This window comes from Bufo gargarizans, chromosome 2 (genome assembly GCF_014858855.1).
Source record: "Bufo gargarizans isolate SCDJY-AF-19 chromosome 2, ASM1485885v1, whole genome shotgun sequence".
NCBI classification, from domain to species: domain Eukaryota; kingdom Metazoa; phylum Chordata; class Amphibia; order Anura; family Bufonidae; genus Bufo; species Bufo gargarizans.
In genome coordinates this window covers 700,356,008-700,382,090 of record NC_058081.1, presented here as the reverse complement: position 1 = coordinate 700,382,090, position 26,083 = coordinate 700,356,008, and the positions used below count along the sequence as shown (strand labels likewise).

General features: G+C 46.1%; 1 protein-coding gene across 1 annotated transcript; it reads left to right on the top strand.

Moving 5' to 3' along the window:
• On the top strand, window positions 1-25,395 carry LOC122927030 (guanylin-like). Its single transcript, XM_044278575.1, has 3 exons — window positions 1-103; window positions 19,946-20,120; window positions 25,114-25,395. The coding sequence occupies exons 1-3, from the start codon at window positions 26-28 to the stop codon at window positions 25,170-25,172; spliced, it is 312 nt and encodes a 103-aa protein (XP_044134510.1). The 5' UTR covers window positions 1-25; the 3' UTR covers window positions 25,173-25,395.
• The last annotated feature ends 688 nt before the right edge of the window (window positions 25,396-26,083 follow it).

Below are 26,083 nucleotides of genomic sequence, written 5' to 3'. Positions count from 1 at the left end.
CCGATTGCTATAGACTGAGCTCACTATGTCCACCATGAGGTCCTGTCTTCTGCTGTGTCTCCTTCTCCTCTGGCTTCCAGAATCTCCAGCAAAACAAATACAGGTCAGTTTCCTTCAGAAATAAATATATAAACCGGGAAGGAGGGTAGTGCTTTGCATAACCAAATATACGGGGGAGGTCAATGAATGACATGAACAGACGGAGCTGAAGCTACTGAGGAAAAGCCAAGCGATAGCTGCAAGCGTGTAACTAGAGAAGGACACGGCATACAGAGTTATTCCTATACACAGGAGGTGTAATGACTAGGGGAAGACATCATACAAAGTTATACCTATAGACGGGATGTGTAATAACTAGAGGAAGACATCATACGGAGTTATACCTATAGACGGGATGTGTAATAACTAGAAGACATCATACAGAGTTATTCCTATAGACGGGATGTGTAATAACTAGAAGACATCATACAGTTATACCTATAGATGGGATGTGTAATAACTAGAAGACATCATACAGAGTTATTCCTATAGACGGGATGTGTAATAACTAGAAGACATCATACAGAGTTATACCTATAGACGGGATGTGTAATAACTAGAAAACATCATACAGAGTTATACCTATAGACGGGATGTGTAATAACTAGAAGACATCATACAGAGTTATACCTATAGACGGGATGTGTAATAACTAGAAGACATCATACAGAGTTATACCTATAGATGGGATGTGTAATAACTAGAAGACATCATACAGAGTTATACCTATAGATGGATGTGTAATAACTAGAAGACATCATACAGAGTTATACCTATAGACGGGATGTGTAATAACTAGAAGACATCTTACAGAGTTATACCTATAGACGGGATGTGTAATAACTAGAAGACATCTTACAGAGTTATACCTATAGACGGGATGTGTAATAACTAGAAGACATCATACAAAGTTATACCTATAGACGGGATGTGTAATAACTAGAAAACATCATAGAGAGTTATACCTATAGACGGGATGTGTAATAACTAGAAGACATCATACAGAGTTATACCTATAGACGGGATGTGTAATAACTAGAAGACATCATACAGAGTTATACCTATAGACGGGATGTGTAATAACTAGAAGACATCATACAGTTATACCTATAGACGGGATGTGTAATAACTAGAAGACATCATACAGAGTTATACCTATAGACGGGATGTGTAATAACTAGAAGACATCATACAGAGTTATACCTATAGACGGGATGTGTAATAACTAGAAGACATCATACAGAGTTATACCTATAGACGGGATGTGTAATAACTAGAAGACATCATACAGTTATACCTATAGACGGGATGTGTAATAACTAGAAGACATCATACAGAGTTATACCTATAGACGGGATGTGTAATAACTAGAAGACATCATACAGTTATACCTATAGATGGGATGTGTAATAACTAGAGGAAGACATCATACAGAGTTATACCTATAGATGGGATGTGTAATAACTAGAGAAAGACATCATACAGAGTTATTCCCATTGACAGGATGTGTAATAACTAGAAGATATCATACAGAGTTATACCTATAGATGGGATGTGTAATAACTAGAAGACATCATACAGAGTTATACCTATAGACTGATGTATAATAACTAGAAGACATCATACAGAGTTATACCTATAGATGGGATGTGTAATAACTAGAAGACATCATACAGAGTTATACCTATAGACGGGATGTGTAATAACTAGAAGACATCATACAGAGTTATACCTATAGACTGATGTATAATAACTAGAAGACATCATACAGAGTTATACCTATAGATGGGATGTGTAATAACTAGAAGACATCATACAGAGTTATACCTATAGATGGGATGTGTAATAACTAGAGGAAGACATCATACAGAGTTATACCTATAGACGGGATGTATAACAACTAGAAGACATCATACAGAGTTATACCTATAGATGGGATGTGTAATAACTAGAAGATATCATACAGAGTTATACCTATAGATGGGATGTGTAATAACTAGAGGAAGACATCATACAGAGTTATACCTATAGATGGGATGTGTAATAACTAGAAGACATCTTACAGAGTTATACCTATAGATGGGATGTGTAATAACTAGAAGACATCATACAGAGTTATACCTATAGACGGGATGTATAATAACTAGAGGAAGACATCATACAGAGTTATACCTATAGATGGGATGTGTAATAACTAGAGGAAGACATCATACAGAGTTATACCTATAGATGGATGTATAACAACTAGAAGACTAGAAGACATCATACAGAGTTATACCTATAGACGGATGTATAACAACTAGAAGACATCATACATAGTTATAAACACTAGTGTTGAGCGAGCATGCTCGGCCGAACTGCTGTTCGGCTCGAGCATCGCTATGCTCGGCACATCTGAGTGCTCGCCCGAATACTGCGGGTGCTCGAGTACAGTCTAATACAATGAAAGTCAATGGGAGACCTGAGCATCAAACCAGGCACCCCCTGCTCTGAAGGGTGTCTGGTTCACAAAAAAAAGGTTAGAAATTGATGGAAACCCCATCAAAATGGTTTGGAAACAGCATTAAGAGGATGGCTGGATGCGTCTTGGACTCCTATTATCTACAACATACAATAGACAAGCACACAAAGGCCATATGCCAAAAGCCAGGTATATGCAAGCCATCAATCTATCCATGAGACAGATGACAGGCAGCATACCTAACAGTGGCAGCCTTGTGCACCATGAGACATTCCAAACCAGCTCTCATCTGACTGAGCGGGATAAAAATAGTAAGGGTCCATTCACACGTCCGTAACTGTTTTGCTGTCCAGGAATTACGGATCCGTAAAACACGGACACCGGCCATGTTGCGCATTTTGCACATGGTGTGCTGGCCGCATCTTTTGCGGCCCCATTGAAAATGAATGGGTCCACACCCCTTTCACAAATTTGCGGAATGGATGCAGACCAATTTTGCGGACGTGTGAATGGACCCCCCTAAAGTGCAACTGAAGAGATAATAGGATGGTATAATAAACACAGCATGGCAATGTGGCTGGGAAAATATAGTTATGCTAAATATACTAAAGAAAATAAATAAAGTATAATATCATGTAGCTAGAAAAACAATTATTAATACCAACCAAGATAATCCCGTCTCAGGTCAGACCACCACCACGACCCAGAGTTATACCTATAGATGCGATGTGTAGTAATTACAGGACATCACACAGAGCTAGCCTTCATTCACACAACTCTTGTTTTGGCCCTCTTCCGATCCACATTTTTGGCAGATTTCGTATAGATGGTGACAGATTATCAGGGACGAACACTCAATAATCTGTATGAGGAGGCGCAGCAGCCACGGCTTATCCTCATACTGTGGGGGTGATTGCCGCATGTAACGGGCAATTGTCGGGAAGGAACGCTTCCTTCCAGATAATTCTGTACTGGATCGCTGCATGTAAATGCAGAAGTATAGATGGAAGCTATTAATGTGGAATGGAAGAGGGATGCGTAATAGCTAGATGGCATCACAGAGTTATTTACTACTATAGACAGGGTGTGCACTTTATGGAGGACAGATAAGTCACTGGTTTAATGGCCAACTGAAAATGCTGACAAATAGCAGCTTTCAAGACGAATTACTTCAGGTTTCTTTTTATCCAGTAATGTTTAACAAAAATGGTTTAATTTCACAAGTTTTAGGGCTCTTTCACACTTGCGTTGTCCGGATCTGGCGTGTACTCCACTTACCGGAATTACACGCCGGATCCGGAAAAACGCAAGTGAACTGAAAGCATTTGAAGACTGATCCGTCTTCAAAATGCGTTCAGTGTTACTATGGCAGCCAGGACGCTATTAAAGTCCTGGTTGCCATAGTAGTAGTGGGGAGCGGGGGAGCAGTATACTTACAGTCCGTGCGGCTCCCGGGGCGCTCCAGAGTGACGTCAGAGCGCCCCATGCGAATGGATGACGTGTCCATGCGATCACGTCATCCATGCGCGTGGGGCGCCCTGACGTCACTCTGAAGCGCCCCGGGAGCCGCACGGACGGTAAGTATACTGCTCCCCCGCTCCCCACTACACTTTACCATGGCTGCCAGGACTTTAGCGTCCGGGCAGCCATGGTAACCATTCAGAAAAAGCTAAACGTCGGATCCGGCAATGCGCCGAAACGACGTTTAGCTTAAGGCCGGATCCGGATCAATGCCTTTCAATGGGCATTAATTCCGGATTCGGCCTTGCGGGAAGTCTTCAGGATTTTTGGCCGGAGCAAAAAGCGCAGCAAGGATTTCTCTCCATTCAGAATGCATTAGGATAAAACTGATCAGGATTCTTCCGGCATAGAGCCCCGACGACGGAACTCTATGCCGGAAGAAAAAAAAGCAAGTGTGAAAGAGCCCTTAGACCTATTTATTAAAGGGTTGTCCGTGTTCAGAGCTCCCCTTCACACATTTAGCATTTCTAGCTCCGATGCTCCCTGGCTTCTCATTGGCATGCTAGGTGGCGTCTCCCGCCTAGCAGTCATCCTGGTCACATCACTGGCACAAATGGGCAGTCTTTAGCACTGCCCTAGGCTGTTTCACAGCCCATTACTGCTGGTGATGTCACCAGGATCACTGCTAGAAGCCTCCGCCTAGCATACTGAAAAAAAGCCAGATACATCACCGGCAGTAAAGAAAAACAGGCCTCGAGCATCGGAGCAAGAAATGCTCCGATGCTCCACTGATAGAGGCTAAATGTGTGAAGGGGGATTATGTCCGGGCTCAGCTCTGAACCTGGACAACTCCTTTAAAGGGGTTATCCCAAAAAACTGTTTAACTCTTTTTTGGAGACCTTTCTTGCCTTTCTGTGGGTAGGCAGCCGCTCATCAAGCACCTGCATCTCCCAGGATGCATTGCAATTAGCTCTTGTTAACCCCTTCCGCTCCACATACAAATAGTCCCCAGAGATAGATACAGTATGTAATGCTCCTTCTCCACTGTCGAGAGAGAGTGTTACAGCTGTACATACTCCTCAACACTGAAACTTCAACAGCAAGAGAGAAAAGTTATGAAAATCACAGGACTGGTAGACATGTTAATAATATGCAAATGATAAAAAAAAATTAAAATATTCAAAACATCTAAATTTATTCAGTATTGAGTATGAGTGCCACACACAGAAATACACACACTTAAATGCCTTGGCATGTTATCAATGAGTTTATAAATGGCTGTCTGGGGGATGTTCTCAAATCACATGGAACGTTAAAAATAAGAAATCTTTATTACGTATGTGTCACAGGTAGTACGGGGAAGGAAAGACAACCAAAGGGAACCACAACTAAACAACAACAGACTAGGCCCCAAACCTAGGGAATAAAGAGGACACCTCCTAGCATTCCCTGATACTCTCGCTAAGCTGCTAACAACATGTGCAAATCTCAAAGGTAGAAATGCACAGGAACCTAAGACTGCTGAAACACTGCACCAAACCCTCAGCTTAGGGAACAGGGAAAGAGGCAACCGCCTCCTTCCAAACTGAAGGAGCTAGTGTCTCCCTGAGGCCTAGTCAGAACAGACACACCAGGAAAATGGAAAATGACTTAGCTTGAGATGTAACTGGAACACGAGAAGCACCACACAAGCAGAACACTCCACAGAAGAACTATCAGCAGCAGGGAAACAAGTGAGAGGTGGAACATATAAAGAGCTGATAATGAGCAGCATCTGCGAAGGGGTGGAAACCTGTCAGCAACAATGAAAACAAGAGAAATCTGTCAGATAGACTCCTGAGTCTTCCGTCTATCTGAACTTCTAAGATCTCTCCCAGGGCCGGTGGTGACAGTACCCCCCTTTCTACAGGTGACCTCCGGGCACCCAGGACCAACTTCATCAGGGTGGGCTCTGTGAAAGGCCTTCAGAAGCCAACTGACATTCACATCAGTCACCGGGACCCACATTCTCTCCTCCGGACCGTAACCCTTCCAATGAACGAGGTATTGACGGGAACCCCGAAGGACACGAGAGTCAACAACTCTGGAAATTTGAAACTCCAGATTGCCATCAACCATGACAGGTGGAGGTGGCAAGGAAGATGGTACAGCAGGTTCCACATAACTCTTTAACAAAGATTTATGGAAGACATTATGGATCTAATGTCACGGCTGTTTAAGGGTAACCAGAGCATACACAGTAAGAAGAGCTACTGACTGGACCCAAACTAGGGAAGAGAAAGGGTGACCCCTGTCAGACCCTCAACACTCTCCTTATGCTGCTAAAGCACATTCCCGGATCCAAATGGTGGAACGAGGCATGCCCGCGTACCTTAGACTGATGAGCCCTGTAACCCCTACAATAGTGGAAGGGGCACGGCCACCGATGCCCTGCTCAGAATATGGAGGGAACCGTGGCCACCTCAGATCCAGTCAGGAAATCACCAGGTACACAACAAAGTCTGCACACTTAGCTGATGGAGCTGCAGCCGCAGAGAAGACGGATCCAAGGGCCGCTGGCAATATCCGGAGTGCTTGCAGCAGCAGAACACAGGTCCAGAGAACTAGTAGCTTAAGAAGTGAAGATACTCAAGGCAGAGCTACAACTGAAAAGAGAAATATAATCCACGCCCTGCAATAGGAGGAGGGGTGATTTAAAGGCAGGGAAATCAAACGCAGGAGAGACAGCTGGGAGTAAAGACCTCATCACAGGGGCGGAGAAACAGAACAGTGAGAACACCTCCAAACGCTAAGTGACATCATCACAGGGGTGGAGACACAGAGCTGTGAGAACGTCTCAAAGCTCTGGTAGTGAACGTACCCCCCCCTCTACGGGTGGACTCCGGACACCCTGGACCCACCTTCCCAGGATGAGCCCTATGAAATGCCCTGATAAGGTGAGTGGCTTTAATGTCCGACATCGGAACCCACATCCTCTCCTCAGGACCATAACCCTTCCAATGAACGAGGTACTGAAGAGAACCGCGGACAATACGAGAGTCCACAATTCTGGAAACCTCAAACTCCAGATTGCCATCAACCAAAATCGGAGGAGGAGGCAAAGAGGAGGGTACCGTGGGCTGGACATATGGTTTTAAGAGAGATCTGTGAAATACATTATGTATCTTCCAAACCCGTGGAAGATCAAGACGGAAGGCAACAGGATTGATGACTGACAAAATTTTATAAGGCCCAATAAACTTGGGACCCAATTTCCAGGAGGGAACCTTGAGTTTAATATTTCTTGTAGACAACCACACCAGATCACCCACATTAAGGTCCGGACCAGGCACACGTCTCTTATCAGCCACACGCTTATACTTCTCACTCACCTTTCTGAGATTACTCTGAATCTTTTGCCAAATGGTAGACAAAGACGAGGAAAATCTCTCCTCCTCAGGTAAAGCAGAAAGAGCCCCTCCCGAGAATGTCCCAAACTGCGGATGGAACCCATATGCACCAAAAAATGGTGACTTATCAGAAGATTCCTGACGACGGTTGTTCAAAGCAAACTCAGCAAGAGGGAGAAATGAACACCAATCCTCCTGGTTCTCCGCCACAAAACAGCGCAAATATGTCTCCAGATTCTGATTGAGGCGCTCAGTCTGACCATTCGACTGCGGGTGAAAAGCAGAAGAGAAGGACAGCCGAACCCCCAGGCGAGAACAGAAAGCCTTCCAGAACCTGGACACAAACTGCGTGCCTCTATCGGAAACAATATCAGAGGGAATGCCGTGCAATTTAACAATATGGTCGACAAAAGCTTGCGCCAACGTTTTAGCATTGGGTAAACCAGGGAAAGGAACGAAATGAGCCATCTTGCTAAAACGGTCCACGACCACCAGGATCACCGACTTCCCCGAGGAACGAGGAAGATCCGTGATAAAGTCCATGGACAGGTGTGTCCAAGGACGGGAAGGTATGGGTAACGGGAGAAGGGAACCTGAAGGTCCTGAACGAGGGACCTTAGCGCGAGCGCACGTCTCACAAGCAGCCACAAAACCCTCCACAGACTTACGAAGAGCCGGCCACCAAAATCTCCGAGCAATGAGATCTACCGTGGCTCTACTCCCGGGGTGACCAGCAAGAACCGTATCATGATGTTCCTTAAAGAGTTTGTGACGTAGCTCAGGAGGCACGAACAACTTCCCGGAGGGACAACGGGCAGGTGCCTCAGTCTGGGCAGCCTGGACCTCGGCCTCCAAATCGGAATATAGAGCAGAAACAACTACCCCCTCCGCCAAAATGGGACCCGGGTCCTCGGAGTTTCCTCCTCCCGGAAAACAGCGAGAGAGAGCATCAGCCTTCACATTCTTGATCCCAGGGCGGAAAGTAACAACAAAATTGAATCTGGAGAAGAACAGAGACCATCTGGCCTGTCTCGGATTCATACGCCTGGCCGACTCCAAGTACGCCAGATTCTTATGGTCGGTAAAAACGGTGATAGGGTGCCTGGCCCCCTCCAACCAATGGCGCCATTCCTCGAAAGCCAACTTGATGGCCAACAACTCCCTATCTCCCACATCATAGTTTCTCTCTGCCGGGGAGAGTTTTCTAGAGAAAAAGGCACAAGGTCGCCATTTGGCAGGAGAGGGGCCCTGGGACAAAACTGCACCCACACCCACCTCGGAAGCATCCACCTCAACAATAAAAGGTAAGGAAACATCGGGATGCACCAAGATGGGAGCAGACGCAAAACTCTCTTTAATCTTAGAAAAGGCTGCAAGCGCCTCCTCCGACCAAGAGGAAAAATCCGTCCCCTTTTTTGTCATGTCAGTAAGGGGTACCGTTTGACAATAGAGGAATAATTCAAAATGAACTTTCTGTAGTAGTTAGCAAAACCCAGAAAGCGCATCAATGCCTTCTGATTTTCAGGAAGCTCCCACTCCAGCACAGCACGGACCTTCTCCGGATCCATGCGAAAACCAGAAGCAGAGAGGAGAAAACCCAGAAATTGAATCTCCGATACAATAAAAAGACATTTCTCCAGCTTGGCATACAGTTTATTCTCCCGCAGTATCTGCAGGAGCTGAAAAAGATGATCCTGATGGGTCTGAACATCAGGGGAAAAAATCTAAATATCATCAAGATACACCAATACAAATTTCCCCATTAAATTATAGAAAATACTATTAACAAAATGCTGAAAGACGGCCGGAGCATTCATCAGGCCGAAAGGCATAACGAGATTCTCGAAATGCCCGTTAGGGGTATTAAAGGCCGTTTTCCATTCATCCCCCTCTCTGACCCTGACCAGGTTGTACGCGCCTCTCAGATCCAATTTGGAAAACACCTTGGCCCCAACAATTTGGTTGAAGAGGTCCGGGATCAGAGGAAGGGGATAGGGATCGCGAATCGTGATACGGTTCAGCTCCCTAAAATCTAAGCAAGGTCTCAGAGAGCCATCTTTTTTTTTAACAAAAAAAAACCTGCGGCAACAGGTGACTTTGAGGGACGAATATGCCCCTTCTCGAGACTCTCGGAGATATAGGTTCGCATTGCGAGTCTTTCCGGTTGTGAGAGATTGTAGAGGCGTGCTTTTGGCAGCTTGGCGCCGGGAATGAGGTTAATGGGACAGTCAAACTCCCGGTGAGGAGGTAGCTCCTGAACACCGCTCTCGGAAAACACATCCGAGAAATCAGAGAGAAATGATGGCAGAGTTTTAGTAGACACCTCTGCAAGAGTGGCTGTGAGACAATTCTCTCTACAAAAGTCACTCCACTCATTTATTTGCCTTCCTTGCCAATCAATAGTGGGGTTATGTCTAGTGAGCCAGGGTAGCCCCAAAACTAGAGGAGAAGGCAATCCGTTAAGGACAAAACAAGATATCTCCTCCACATGAGTGTCACCTTACAGCTAGCCGGATATTGTGAACAATGCCTTTCAGAGATCTCTGCGAGAGTGGAGCAGAGTCGATAGCAAAAACAGGTATATCCTTTTCTAATGTACAAACCTGAAAACCATGCAAGGCTACAAATTGAGTGTCAATAAGATTGACGGCCGCTCCACTATCGACAAAAATCTCACAAGGAATGACTTTGCTCTCTAGCGCCACCCTGGCAGACAGGAGAAAACGGGAACTGCAGGTCAGAGGAATAGCATCAATTCCATCAACTTTGCCCAAAGTAGCAGATGAAGCAGAACTTGATGATCTACCTCTTGAGGTTTTTCTCTTATTATCGCTCTTAGTACAGTTCAGGAATCTCCTAGACGGACAAACATTTGCCAAATGACCTATGCCCCCACAACAAAAACACACCATATTCTGAGGACTAAATCCTCTTTTATCAGGGGCAAGTCGGCCTAGCTGCATGGGCTCCTCCTCAGAGGGGAGCAAGACAGGATGAGACCCCTGCATACTGAATGAGTCCGCACCATTGCCCCTAGACTGACAATGGCTGGACGGAGAGGTCTTGTTTCTTTCCCTTAGACGCCTGTCAAGGCGTACCGCCAATGACATGGCAGACTCTAAGGACGTTGGTCTCTCATGGAAAGCAAAGGCATCTTTCAAACCCTCTGAGAGACCATGACAGAACTGACTTCGGAGTGCAGCATCATTCCAGCCTGAATCAGCTGCCCATCTCCGAAATTCAGAACAATAAAGCTCCGCAGACAGTTTGTTCTGGCATAAAACACGTAAGTTCGATTCTGCCAGAGCAACACGATCCGGGTCATCATATATCTGCCCCAGGGCCACAAAAAATCTTTCCACGGATCGAAGGGAGGGATCCCCTGATGACAGCGAAAAAGCCCAAGTCTGAGCATTACCCCTGAGCAGGGAGATGACAATCCTCACCCTCTGTTCCTCATTACCAGAGGAGTGGGGACACAAACAAAAATGGAGTTTACATGCCTCTCTGAAGCGAACAAAATTCTCACTGCCCCCGGAGAACGTTTCCGGAAGTGAGACCTTTGGCTCGCAACAGACTCCATGAGCCGGAGCAGAGCCCAATGTTTGTAGCTGAGTCACAGATTGACGGAGATCTGCTACTTCCAAAGAAAGACCCTGCATGCGATCAACCAAGCCAGAAAGCGGATCCATGTCAACAAGGACGGTTTTGGTGGATTATAATGTCACGGCTGTTTAAGGGTAACCAGAGCATACACAGTAAGAAGAGCTACTGACCGGACCCAAACTAGGGAAGAGAAAGGGTGACCCCTGTCAGACCCTCAACACTCTCCTTATGCTGCTAAAGCACATGCCCGGATCCAAATGGTGGAACGAGGCATGCCCGCATACCTTAGACTGATGAGCCCTGTAACCCCTACAATAGTGGAAGGGGCACGGCCACCGATGCCCTGCTCAGAATATGGAGGGAACCGTGGCCACCTCAGATCCAGTCAGGAAATCACCAGGTACACAACAAAGTCTGCACACTTAGCTGATGGAGCTGCAGCCGCAGAGAAGACGGATCCAAGGGCCGCTGGCAATATCCGGAGTGCTTGCAGCAGCAGAACACAGGTCCAGAGAACTAGTAGCTTAAGAAGTGAAGATACTCAAGGCAGAGCTACAACTGAAAAGAGAAATATAATCCATGCCCTGCAATAGGAGGAGGGGTGATTTAAAGGCAGGGAAATCAAACGCAGGAGAGACAGCTGGGAGTAAAGACCTCATCACAGGGGCGGAGAAACAGAACAGTGAGAACACCTCCAAACTCTAAGTGACATCATCACAGGGGTGGAGACACAGAGCTGTGAGAACGTCTCAAAGCTCTGGTAGTGACATCTTCCAAGCCTGCGGAAGTTTAAGGCTAAAAGAAACCGGATTAATAATGGCAGAGGTCTTGTATGGACCAATAAATCCTGGACCTAACTTCCAGGATGGCACCTTCAACTTAATGTTCTTAGTGGACAACCACACCAAATCACCTACATTCAGGTCCAGACCAGACACACGTTTCTTGTCATTTTCCGCCAGATAGATGACAAGGAAGAAGCAAATCTCTCTTCATCAGGTATATCAGAAGAACTATTCCCAGAGAACATACTAAACTGAGGGTGAAACCCATAAGCACCAAAAAATAGTGACTTAGTGGATTCCTGACGACGGTTATTCAAAGCAAATTCAGCCAAAGGCAAAAATGAGGACCACTCCTCCTGATTCTCAGCGACAAAAGACCTCAAATATGTCTCCAGATTCTGGTTAGTGCGTTCAGTTTGTCCGTTCGACTGAGGGTGAAAAGCCGAAGAGAAGGACAAAAGAATCCCCAGGCGAGTACAGAAAGCCTTCCAGAATCTGGACACAAATTGAGTCCCTCTATCAGACACCACATCAGAGGGAATGCTGTGTAATTTCACAATGTTATCAACAAATGTCCGAGCCAGAGTTCTGGCATTGGGTAAACCAGAAAATGGAATAAAATGTGCCATCTTACTGAAGCGGTCGACCACCAGTAAAATCACTGTCATCCCCGAAGAACTGGGCAAATTGGTGATAAAGTCCATGGACAAGTGCGTCCAGGGACGGGATGGGATGGACAAAGGAAGAAGAGATCCTGAGGGCTAATTATGAGTCACCTTGGCACGTGCACAGGTCTCACAAGCTGCCACATAGCCCTCAACACTCTTACGTACACCCAGCCACCAGAATCTCTGAGAAATAGGATCAACAGTGGATAGTATCAGGGCGAAAAGTGACAATGAAATTAAATGTGGTAAAAAAACAAAGACCATCTGGCCTGCCTTGGGTTCAAACGTTTAGCCGACTTCAGGTAGGCCAGATTTTTATGATCGGTAAATATAGTAATGGGATGAATAACCAATAACGCCATTCCTCAAAGGCCAACTTAATGCCCAGCAACTCTCTATTGCCCACATAATAATTTCTCTCGGCAGAAGAGAGTTTTTTCGAAAAAAAAAGCACAAGGGTGCGATTTGCCAGGAAAAGGACCCTGCAACAGAACTGCACCAACTCCCACTTCTTATGCGTCCACCTCAACTATAAATGGCTGAGACATATCAGGCTGCACCAAAATGGGAGCAGAAGAAAAACATTTCTTTATAAGCATGTAACGTCTCTTTCGAACAGACAGAGAAATCCACCCCTTTCTTAGTCATGTCAGTCAGAGGTTTAACAAAAGTGAAATAATTCAAGATACATTTTCTGTAGTAATTGGTAAACCCTAAAAACCTCATAACCGCTTTCTGATTCTCTGGCAGATCCCATTCCAAGACCGCACAGACTTTTTCGGGATCCATGAGAAAGCCCGAAGCGGAAAGCAGGTAAACCCAGAAAATTAATCTCTTGAACAGCAAACACACATTTTTCTAGCTTGGCATATAACTTATTCTCCCTGAGGATCAGCAAGACTTGACTCAAATGATCCTGATGACTCTCCATCTTCGGCGAGTAAATCAATATGTCATCCAGGTATACGACAACAAACCTTCCCACCAAATGATGAAAAATGTCATTGATGAAATGTTGAAATACTGCCGGGGCATTGGTCAAACCAAAAGGCATGACCAAGTTCTCAAAATGACCCACAGGAGTATTAAAAGCTGTCTTCCATTCATCCCCCTCTCTGATTCTTACCAGATCTTATGCTCTCTTAGGTCTAATTTAGAAAACACCTTAGCTCCAACAATCTTGTTGAACAAATCTGGGATCAGGGGAAGGTGATAAGGATCACGGATAGTGATGCGATTCAACTCTCGGAAATCTAGACACGGTCTCAATGTCCCATCTTTTTTCTTTACAAAAAAGAACCCCGCCGCCATAGGTGACTTAGATGGTCTGATGGGTCCCTTTGTCAAACTCTCAGTAATATACTTTCGCATAGCAACTCTTTCGGGTTCAGAGAGGTTATACAACCGAGACTTTGGCAACTTAGCTCCGGGAATCAGATTGACAGGGCAATCATATTCTCTATGAGGCGGCAACTCCTGATCCACACTCTCAGTGAACACATCATAAAAATCTGAGAGAAACGGGGGTAACATTTTAGTGGATATCCCAGCAAGAGATGTGACGAGACAGTTGTCCATACAGAAATCACTCCAGCTCTTGATCTGTCTCGCTTGCCAATCAATGATAGGATTATGTTTGGTCAACCATGGCAACCCTAGCACCAGAGGGGCCCGCAGACCCTTCATTATAAAACAAGAAATACCCTCAACATAAGAATCCCCCACCCTTAAATGGATATCCTGCACCATGTGAGTCAAAGATTTTTGAGAAAGGGGAGCAGAATCAAAAGCGAACACTAAGATCTCTTTGTCCAGTGCATTAGATTTAAAACCATGCATCAGGACAAACTGGTAATCCACAAGGTTAACCCCTGCCCCGCTGTCCAAAAATACCTCCACATCAATATTTTTGGAATCTAGCGCCACCCTGGCAGGCAGGAGAAAACGGGTACTACCGGTAAAAGACAAGAGCATGTTCTCAGATTCCCCAACTACTCTGCCAAGAGTTAGAGAACAAAACTCATTGGTAACTCCTTTTTTCAATTCTCGCCTTGATATTTTACATAGGGACAAACATTAACAAAATGACCCCCTTTACCACAAAAAAAACTAAGTTTCTTTCTAGCCCTGAAGTTCTTATCACCAGGGTCTGGAGAGACCCGTCCCAAATGCATAGGTTCTCTCCAAACATGGGGTCAGGTGTCTCAATACCCCGAGTTTCAGGGGGACAGACCTCCCTTCAGGTAATACATCCTGAGAGAACGGAGTCTTGCACCTTCCCCTCAGACGTCTATCAATTCGTACCGCAAGAGACATGGCAGCTTCTAATGAAACAGGATTTTCATGGGGTGCTAAGGCATCTTTTAATCTCACAGATAGGCCCTGACAGAACTGAATCCGGAGAGCAGGGTCATTCCACTCAGAATCAGTTGCCCACCTCCTGAATTCAGAGTAATAGGACTTAGCAGGCCGATTTCCCTGTTGCAAGCCGCACAACATAGATTCAGCCAGAAAAACTTGGTCTGGGTCGTCATAAATAAGTCCCAGGGCTCTAAAAAAATCATCCACCGACTGGAGGGATTGGGATCCGGTCGGCAAAGAAAAGGCCCAGGATTGAGCGTCACCTTTCAATAAAGAAATAACGATTCCCACCTTTTGACTCTCCTCACCAGAGGAGTGAGGGCGTAAGCGAAAATAAAGTTTACAAGCCTCCCTGAACCGAACAAAGTTGTCACTTCCTCCGGCAAATCAGTGCGGGAGGACGATCTTAGGTTCAAAGCAGGTCTGGACCCCACCTAGCGGAGACAGACGCCTGACACCTTGCAACAGATTCACGTAGTTCTGCTACCCCCAGCGACAACCCCTGCATGCGATCCACCAGTGCAGAGACAGGATCCATGACAACACAGAGCACGGGAAACAGTAACGGTATTCGGCGGCTAATAATGTCACGGGAAGTACGGGGAAGGAAAGACAACCAAAGGGAACCACAACTAAACAACAACAGACTAGGCCCCAAACCTAGGGAACAAAGAGGACACCTCCTAGCAATCCCTAATACTCTCCCTAAGCTGCTAACAACATGTGCAAATCTCAAAGGTAGAAATGCACATGCACGGGAACCTAAGACAGCTGAAACACTGCACCAAACCCTCAGCTTAGGGAACAGGGAAAGAGGCAACCGCCTCCTTCCAAACTGAAGGAGCTAGTGTCTCCCTGAGGCCTAGTCAGAACAGACACACCAGGAAAAGGGAAAAGGACTTTAGCTTGAGATGTAACTGGAACAGGAGAACCACCACACAAGCAGAGCACTCCACAGAAGAACTATCAGCCGCAGGGAAACAAGTGAGAGGCGGAACATATAAAGAGCCAGCCTGACTGATAATGAGCAGCATCTGCGAAGGGGTGGAAACCTGTCAGAAACAATAAAAACAAGAGAGATCTGTCAGATAGACTCCTGAGTCTTCCGTCTATCTGAACTTCTAAGATCTCTCCCAGGGCCAGCGGTGACAGTATGGAGCAAGGAGCTCACTTATGTTACCTAATAAGGCTAACAGGTATGACCTCATGCGGAGGTGAGATTTATAGGGTGGAGACCATATGGATGTCTGCCTCCACCTGCCATCTCTCAGTAATGATAAAAGGAAAATCAAAGCAAACGTATTTTCATTCCGTGTCCGTTCCATTTTTTTTGCGGACCGTATACGGAACCATTCATTTCAATGTGTCCACAAAAAAAATAAAATGAAGGTACTCCGTGTGCATTCCTTTTCCGTATGTCCGTATTTACTTTCTGCAAAAAAATCCTATTGTTGTCCGCATTACAGACACGGATACGACTGTTCTATTAGGGGCCGGCTGTTCCATTCCGCAAAATACGGAATGCACTCTGACGTCATCCGTATTTTTTGCGGATCTGTTTTTTGCGGAGCGCAAAATACATACGGTCATGTGCATGAGGCTTAAGGCTTTACAATCGGGATGGGCACCATTGGAAATATATCAATTATATATCAACCATACTCAAAAGTCTCAGCATTTCATCATTTCCACAGCTGTATGCTGCTGCGCTGAGAGATACCCTCAGGGACACTTCCTTAAGACGAAATACAACAATAGGCTCTGTGTAGCGGCCTCATTTCATATGGTCGCTCACATGGATAGCATTTAGGTTCTACACCTACCCCTTACACCTATTAAAAATGCTATTCCCACTTAACAATAACCTACTCTATGCGTTTCCATGCGGTGGTGAACCTGCATTTCATCAGGAGCAGGTAGAAACTAGCAGGTAAGTAATAGGAGTAAATAGCAAATATACACAATGCACATGGTGGTGCACAGCGCATCAGCATCCTGGCGCTATTATAGGGACGTATATTAGGGATGTATATGATAAAGAATATATTGAGGAGATTCACTGAGGGATGTTCTGTTACACTGAATGCACCTGGGCACACAAATCATCAAGATCCACTGCTGCCAGCTCCCAGTGCAATTACCGACCAATGACACCCAATATGTGCTCGATGGTAGACAAGTCCGGGCACGCTGCTGGCCATGGTAACACATTTACGCCATGCATGCTACTCACAGTAGCACAAGCAAAACATGCAGCCTATTGTTGTCCTGTTGAAAAATGGCTCTTGGGACACTTTGGAGAAATGGTCATACCACTGGTTCCATGACCAAATCAATAGATCTCCAAGCTGTTAGTGTACCTAAAATGAAGACTAGAGGGGTCTGGCTCCCATACATTATGTCATCCCACACCATAATCCCAGAAGTAGGACCAGTGTGACATTCTCATGTTAAGCCATCTTCATGGCATTGCCCACACGGTCTCCAGACCAACCAACGGCTATCATTGAGACAAAAGCAGGACCCATCACTGAAAAGGATAGACCTCCATTGCATCCTTCTGATTCCACGTGCAGTACAAAATGGATCACAATGCGCCATTCTTGTAATCAGAAGATCCGTCCATGCAGAGGTTTGCCTCTGTGTATCTCTTGTTATCGTTCTAGTGCTAACATCTTGGCCGATCTTTGCACAATCATCCCACACAACTTAATCTGAATTTCGAGGTTTCATGTGGCTAAATAATTTTGCTTCCGATCGGGTTTTATGCCCCTCCCACATGCCACAGATTGGAGCTAGGTGCTTGAAAATGTTATCATCTGCAGATCTTAGCGACACCTGCTTCTTTCTTGATTTGCTTAACCTTATGTCTTATGCTTCTTGGTGCTGCAATTTCAATGTTGAGAAGTGTCTATGAATTTAGAAGTAGGGATGAATGGATGAAGTAGGGAGCATCCACTTCTAAATGTAGGAGAAGGTGAACCAGAAGAATAAACAACATAGAGCGCTACCAGAGAGGAAAACGTAATGTACGTTAAAAAAAAAAATATTATATTTTTATTGCATGTCCAGTATACTGCAGTAATACTTCATGTGACATGTCCTAATCATTCCATCGATAAAGCGGCATTTACATGCAGCGATCAAGTATACAATTGTTTGAGATAACCCCTTTAGTGAAAGCGCCAAATAAAATTACGGTATCCACTGTGCCGAGCTCAACTGTTTTGGGTTTCGAACTGAACAAGGGGACTGCCTTAGTTAAAAAAAAGAAGAAAAAAAAGGGTGTTTTAAGAGGTCCATGTAACATGTTCTAAAATTGTAGCCAAGTTTTGGCGCCAAATAAGCCAACCAACATTTGGTGTCAATTTAGTTAGTGTCTAACGAAAGGATCAAATTTATAGAGCATAGCCACCGTAGTCATCTTTTGACTATTTGTCTAAATTTACAGTATGTTATCTGCATTTTAAATAGGATTACGAAATTTGCCTCAATGTCCAAAATCACATATTTTTACATAAAAGGAAGTAAGGCTGGTTTCACACGGGCATTGCGGATTGGGGCCGGATGCGTTCAGAGTGCGTTCAGTGAAACTCGCACTATTTTGCAAGCAAGTTCAGTCATTTTTGTCTGCGATTGCGTTTAGTTGTTCAGTTTTTTCCGCGCGGGTGCAAAGCGTTTTGATGCGTTTTTCACGCGCGTGATAAAAAACTGAATGTTTACAAACAACATCTCTTAGCAACCATCAGTGAAAAACGGATCGCACCCGCACTTGCTAGCGGATGCAATGCGTTTTTCACGCAGCCCCATTCACTTCTATGGGGCCAGGGCATGCTGCGATTTGCACGCAACGCAGAACTGATGTGTGAAAATCACCGCTCATGTACACAGACCCATTAAAATGAATGGGTCAGGATTCAGTGCGGGTGCAATGCGTTCACGTCACGCATTGCACCCGCGCGGAAAACTCGCTCGTGTGAAAGGGACCTAAGAATGGTGCAGCAAATAAGTGATGTGAGGAAGAACCAACACTAGAGAGGAGTAAACCGTTATACTTGTAAATATTGGAGCAGTTCATAGATAAGGAGTGTAGAAGTTTTAGCGTCCTCTGAGATTTGCCTCATCAGGTCTCAGGAGCACATTCCAAATCACATTAATCAATGTGACACGAGAGTGTCAATGGCTGTCGAGAGTCTGCACTCACAAACCGTCCTCTCTCTCTCTCTGAAATCTTGTAATCATCATGCGTGTTAGGAAACTTGTCCGTGGTCATTTTGTATGGACTGGTTTCACATTTTTTCTAGGAAATGTCCCGATGGTTGGTGAGGACGGTGAGCTCCTGGTGATGATGTTTTTCAGATTTTTATAATATTAGATGCAGTTTCTGTGGTTTTTGAGTCCACCTCGTGTCCTTGGGTGCCTCTTCTGCCATCCAAGAAGGCCGAACCACTTCTCAGTCTACGTGATACACACAACGTAGGCATCTGTGGTCCAACTCGATTTTCTGCTTATCCAGCCATGTTCTTGGTGTGCCCAGCAATGATCGCATGAGCACTGCAGGTCAAGCTAGGGACAGAAGCAAGTGTCTTGGACTACCAAATGCACTCAGGTAGTCTGAGAAGTGGTGTGGCCATCTTGGATGGCAGAAGAAGCGTTCTTGGTGGCTATGTAGCTGGAATTATAAAAAGTAAGTCAGCAGATAAGTGTTCTGTTGGTTCCCCAGTTGTTGTGAATTTTTTTCTTGAAGCAGAAGGTCACTTGAAGGGGTTGTCTCACTTCAGCAAGTGCCATTTATTACTAAGAGAAAGTTAATACAAGGCACTTACTAATGTAATGTGATTGTCCATATTGCCTCTTCTGCTGGCTGGATTTATTTTTCCATCACATTATACATTGGTCGTTTCCATGGTTACAACGACCCTGCAATCCGGCAGCAGTGGTCGTGCTTGCACATTATAGGAAAAAGTGATGCCCGGGACAGTGGGAGCTCACATAGGCTGGTGCTTTTTCCTATAGTGTGCAAGCACGACCACCGCTGATGGATTGCAGGGTGGTCATAACCATGGAAACGCGTAGTGTATAATTGACAATATAAAGCATCCACTATGTTATACACAGAGCATTGTCTTTTATGGGGCTTTGGCAATATGGTATGATGGACTTCTTGGTTTCCAGGTCGGAAAGTTCACCTTTTTGTTGGAGACAGTGCTAAAGTTAAAGGATTTTCTGGATGGACATGGAAAAGACCTGGAAGTAGCGGCCAGTGAAGCCTGTCATAGCCCAAAACTCCCAGATGAATTTCATCCAGTATGTGTAGAGGAAGACGCTCCGGAAATCTTCATAAAGCTCGGTATGTACAATACATGGCCATCGGTAAAGTCAGTGTAACAGGAGATGGAGATTAACAAGACCTCCCCATACTGATTGACAGGCAGGTGGGGAAAGTAAGAAGGCTTTCTAAAATAGAAATGTTAATAGTTTATTTTTATCAATTAACAAAATGCAAAGTGAATAAAGAAACGAGAATTCTAAATCCAAGCAACATTAGGTGTGACCACCCTTTGACTTCAAAACAGCATCAGCTCTTCTAGGTACACTTAGGCCCCTCTCATATAATATACAGTAATGACGTATCTCTCAGGGTCACCCCTCTCATATAATATACAGTAATGATGTATCTCTCAGGGTCACCCCTCATATATATCACATACAGTAATGATGTATCTCTCAGGGTCACCCCTCATATATATAATATACAGTAATGACGTATCTCTCAGGGTCACCCCTCATATTAAATAATATGGGTCACCTCTCATATATAATATACAGTAATGATGTATCTCTCAGGATCACCCCTCATATATATATATATATATATATATATATATAATATACAGTAATAACGTATCTCTCTGGGTCACCTCTCACATAAATAATATACAGTAATGACGTATCTCTCAGGGTCACCTTTCATATACAGGTCCTTCTCAAAAAATTAGCATATTGTGATAAAGTTCATTATTTTCTGTAATGTACTGATAAACATTAGACTTTCATATATTTTAGATTCATTACACACAACTGAAGTAGTTCAAGCCTTTTATTGTTTTAATATTGATGATTTTGGCATACAGCTCATGAAAAACCAAATTTACTATCTAAAAAAATTAGCATATTTCATCCGACCAATAAAAGAAAAGTGTTTTTAATACAAAAAAGGTCAACCTTCAAATAATTATGTTCAGTTATGCCCTCAATACTTGGTGGGGAATCCTTTTGCAGAAATGACTGCTTCAATGCGGCGTGGCATGGATGCAATCAGCCTGTGGCACTGCTGAGGTGTTATGGAGGCCCAGGAGGCTTCAATGCGGCGTGGCATGGAGGCAATCAGCCTGTGGCACTGCTGAGGTGTTATGGAGGCCCAGGATGCTTCAATGCGGCGTGGCATGGAGGCAATCAGCCTGTGGCACTGCCGAGGTGTTATGGAGGCCCAGGATGCTTCAATGCGGCGTGGCATGGAGGCAATCAGCCTGTGGCACTGCTGAGGTGTTATGGAGGCCCAGGATGCTTCGATAGCGGCCTTAAGCTCATCCAGAGTGTTGGGTCTTGCGTCTCTCAACTTTCTCTTCCCAATATCCCACAGATTCTCTATGGGGTTCAGGTCAGGAGAGTTGGCAGGCCAATTGAGCACAGTAATACCATGGTCAGTAAACCATTTACCAGTGGTGTTGGCGCTGTGAGCAGGTGCCAGGTCGTGCTGAAAAATGAAATCTTCATCTCCATAAAGCTTTTCAGCAGATGGAAGCATGAAGTGCTCCAAAATCTCCTGATAGCTAGCTGCATTGACCCTGCCCTTGATAAAACACAGTGGACCAACACCAGCAGCTGACATGGCACCCCAGACCATCACTGACTGTGGGTACTTGACACTGGACTTCAGGCATTTTGGCATTTCCCTCTCCCCAGTCTTCCTCCAGACTCTGGCACCTTGATTTCCGAATGACATGCAAAATTTGCTTTCATCCGAAAAAAGTACTTTGGACCACTGAGCAACAGTCCAGTGCTGCTTCTCTGTAGCCCAGGTCAGGCGCTTCTGCTGCTGTTTCTGGGGAATGCGGCACCTGTAGCCCATTTCCTGCACACGCCTGTACACGGTGGCTCTGGATGTTTCTACTCCAGACTCAGTCCACTGCTTCCGCAGGTCCCCCAAGGTCTGGAATTGGTCCTTCTCCACAATCTTCCTCAGGGTCCGGTCACCTCTTCTCGTTGTGCAGCGTTTTCTGCCACACTTTTTCCTTCCCACAGACTTCCCACTGAGGTGCCTTGATACAGCACTCTGGGAACAGCCTATTCCTTCAGAAATGTCTTTCTGTGTCTTACCCTCTTGCTTGAGGGAGTCAATGATGGCCTTCTGGACAGCAGTCAGGTCGGCAGTCTTACCCATGATTGCGCTTTTGAGTAATGAACCAGGCTGGGAGTTTTTAAAAGCCTCAGGAATCTTTTGCAGGTGTTTAGAGTTAATTAGTTGATTCAGATAATTAGGTTAATAGCTCGTTTAGAGAACCTTTTCATGATATGCTAATTTTTTGAGATAGGAATTTTGGGTTTTCATGAGCTGTATGCCAAAATCATCAATATTAAAACAATAAAAGGCTTGAACTACTTCAGTTGGTGTGTAATGAATCTAAAATATATGAAAGTCTAATGTTTATCAGTACATTACAGAAAATAATGAACTTTATCACAATATGCAAATTTTTTTAGAAGGACCTGTATATAATATGCAGTAATAACGTATCTCTCGGGGTCACCCCTCATATATAATATACAGTAATAAGGAATCTCTGGGTCACCCCCCTCATATATAATATGCAGTAATGATGTATCTCTCAGGGTCACGCCTCATATATATCACACAGTAATGACGTATCTCTCAGGGTCACCTTTCATATATATAATATGCAGTAATAACGTATCTCGGGGTCACCCCTCATATATAATATACAGTAATGAGGAATCTCTGGGTCACCCCTCATATATATCACATACAGTAATGACGTATCTCTCAGGGTCACCTTTCATATATATAATATACAGTAATGACGTATCTCTCAGGGTCACCCCTTTCATATATAATATTCAGTAATGACGTATCTCAGGGTCCATCCCTCTCATATATAATACACAGTAATGACGTATCTCTCAGGGTCACCCCTTTCATATATAATATACAGTAATGAAGTATCTTTTAGGGTCACCTCTCATATTTGCCGCCTCTGTCTGTCATGCGCACTCGCCTCCCCTTGCACTGCAGCACAGACTGCAGGATTGCTGGCTCCGCCCCTCTCAGCTCATAGAGAGGATAGAGATTATAGTAACCGCCCACTTCACCTGTTCGCTTTCTCATCGAGCTCCCAGGTCACGTGCTCACGCTTGCCTGCTGTGATTGGCTGAGGTAACTGCTAGTCGTTCTACTAGACTAGAGAATTGACGTCATTAGCTGCGCGGCAGTGACTTTTCCTGACATTAGGCGGCGCTCATTCTCCATAAATATGCAACAACTCTGTGTAGAGCTCAGTCAGCTCACTGCCGCGTGATGGCCGCCTGCGACACGTTTATAGGGTCTCTGATTCCAGTGTGCTGCCTGTCTCTAGATATGGAGGCCGCTCCTTTTATAGGGGGTCTCATTTTGGCTGTTGCTTTATGTAGGGCTTTCTGAGTGGTTTATGGGGCACTCATTTTAACTGGCAGGGCTGTGACAGCCCCCCTGCGTCAGCATCCCCCTCAGGACAGGCCCCTGCAGCATCTCTTCACAAATTACCTCTGGACCAACACCTAAGTCCAGAACAAGGGTCCCCCTGAACCCCTATTCCAGCCCTCAGGCCCCCAGCTGCAGCGCCCCCCTCAGGACAGGCCCCCTGCGGCAGCGCCCCCCTCAGGACAGGCCCCCAGCTGCAGCGTCCCCCTCAGGACAGGCCCCCAGCTGCAGCGTCCCCCTCAGGACAGGCCCCCTGCGGCAGTGCCCCCTCAGGACAGGCCCCCAGCTGCAGCACCCCCCTCAGGACAGGCCCCCTGCGGCAGCGCCCCCCTCAGGACAGGCCCCCTGCGGCAGCGCCCCCCTCAGGACAGGCCCCCAGCTGCAGCACCCCCCTCAGGACAGGCCCCCAGCTGCAGCCCCCCCCCTCAGGACAGGCCCCCAGCTGCAGCGCCCCCCTCAGGACAGGCCCCCTGCTGCAGCACCCCCCTCAGGACAGGCCCCCTGCGGCAGCTCCCCCCTCAGGACAGGCCCCTTGCTGCAGCACCCCCCTCAGGACAGGCCCCCAGCTGCAGCCCCCCCCCTCAGGACAGGCCCCCAGCTGCAGCGCCCCCCTCAGGACAGGCCCCCAGCTGCAGCACCCCCCTCAGGACATGCCCCCAGCTGCAGCACCCCCCTCAGGACAGGCCCCTTGCTGCAGCACCCCCCTCAGGACAGGCCCCCAGCTGCAGCACCCCCCTCAGGACAGGCCCCCAGCTGCAGCACCCCCCTCAGGACAGGCCCCTTGCTGCAGCGTCGCCCTCAGGACAGGCCCCCAGCTGCAGCGTCGCCCTCAGGTAAGGACCCTGGCGGCAGCGTCCCCCTCTGGACAGGGCTCAGTGACACAGTCTTTCTCAGGCCAGGCCCTCCTGCACCAGCGCCCCACCCCTTCAGGACAGACCCCCTGCACCAGCGCCCCACCCCTTCAGGACAGGCCCCCTGCGGTAGCGCCCTCCTCAGGACAGGTCCCCTGTGCCAGCGTCCCCCTCAGGACGGGCCCTCTGCGCCAGCGTCTCCTACAGGACAGGCCCCCTGCAGCATTTCTTCACAAATCACCTCTGGGACCAACACCAGAACCCCCATTCATGTAAACAGAGTGGCGGCGGTGCATGGTCATCTCCCTTTTGGAGTGCAGACAGTCAAATTCAATCCTGCAGCTCTATAAAGGGCTCCAACATGATAGCCCGACTTACATCTGTTCACACTTCATCCTATACTGCGTTCTGGGCGTGCACCAGGAAAGCCGCCAGCACTTAGTCCAGACATATCCATCGGACCCCATATCCTCCCCTTACCACACCGCAGGCTGATATGTGTCATCATGCCTTCCGCTCACTCCTCTATAACGCAGCATACAGGAAGAAATGCGCGGTATGTTACACACAATGGCGGACATCAAAGTCTTCTATCACAAGTTGGAAATACTCCCCTACCTCCAATGGAAATGTAGTTTTTAAAAAGTTTTTTTCTAGAAATGATCTCATGCTTGAGGGAGCGGAGAACGTCTGAATGACCCGTTATATGTAACACATCTGATATTCTCTTACAGTACAAGCTGCTGTGGACGAATGTGAAATCTGTGCGAATGCTGCCTGTCCTGGCTGCTAGCGATCGCCATTACAACCTCATCTCCAAAGATCCCTGTGCAATATTTCCCGGACCTCTTCTGGACTGTGACATGGAAGAAATCTCCTGTGGACTGTGACATGGAAGCATCTCGTTTCTCCAGAGCAGGCACTCTCTAGCTGCAAATAACAGAACCTTCCATCATATTCGGGTGTTTCCACAGCCATATCCTGCCTGAGCCATAACCATATTCACCGCTGCGTGCTCATCTACAATCCTATCCACGGCCATATCTTCATCCATATCCACAGCCATATGGGCTCATACACATGACAGTGATCAGCCCGGGAAACGCGGCTTGTACGCTGGCCGCATCTTCTGGGTTGACCGTGTCTCCCATGACCCAAACTGACTGTATCATAGTAATATATGATCCAGTCAGTTTGTATCTGATAGCGGGACTATTGCGGTGTATTTACATCATCATGGGAGTACAGTAGCACCACAATTAGTTCGGGTCAGGGGAGCCGAGGTCGGACCTGGGAGATTCGGAGACTGTGTTTCCCGGGCCAATCGTGATCATGTGCACAAACCCATAACCATATTCACAGCTATATCTTCAACCATATCTACAGCCATGCCCACCGCTGTAACTACAATCCAGAGCTGCCACAACCATATTATCAGCTACTTTGGCAAATATATCCACAGAATAGTATTATTCTCATCCACGTTCAGATACCCAGCTGTGTCCACAAACATACCCACCCGCAACCATATCCACAGCTGTATCCTCAGCCACATCCACAAATGTAGATATCCTCAACAAATGTATCCACGGCCAGATCTATATATCCTATCCTCTATACAGAGTCATACACATAACCAGATTCTCGGTCATCACCCCAAAATCTTTGTGATTTCTTCTTGGAGGCAGATTGACCCGATAAGGA

Bases quoted from the DNA above. Each gene is read 5' to 3' on its own strand.
- LOC122927030 (XM_044278575.1), top strand. From the start codon at position 26: ATGTCCACCATGAGGTCCTGTCTTCTGCTGTGTCTCCTTCTCCTCTGG. The intron at 104-19,945 runs GTCAGTTTCCTT...CTTGGTTTCCAG, and splicing joins CTCCAGCAAAACAAATACAG to GTCGGAAAGTTCACCTTTTT. The intron at 20,121-25,113 runs GTATGTACAATA...ATTCTCTTACAG, and splicing joins GGAAATCTTCATAAAGCTCG to TACAAGCTGCTGTGGACGAA.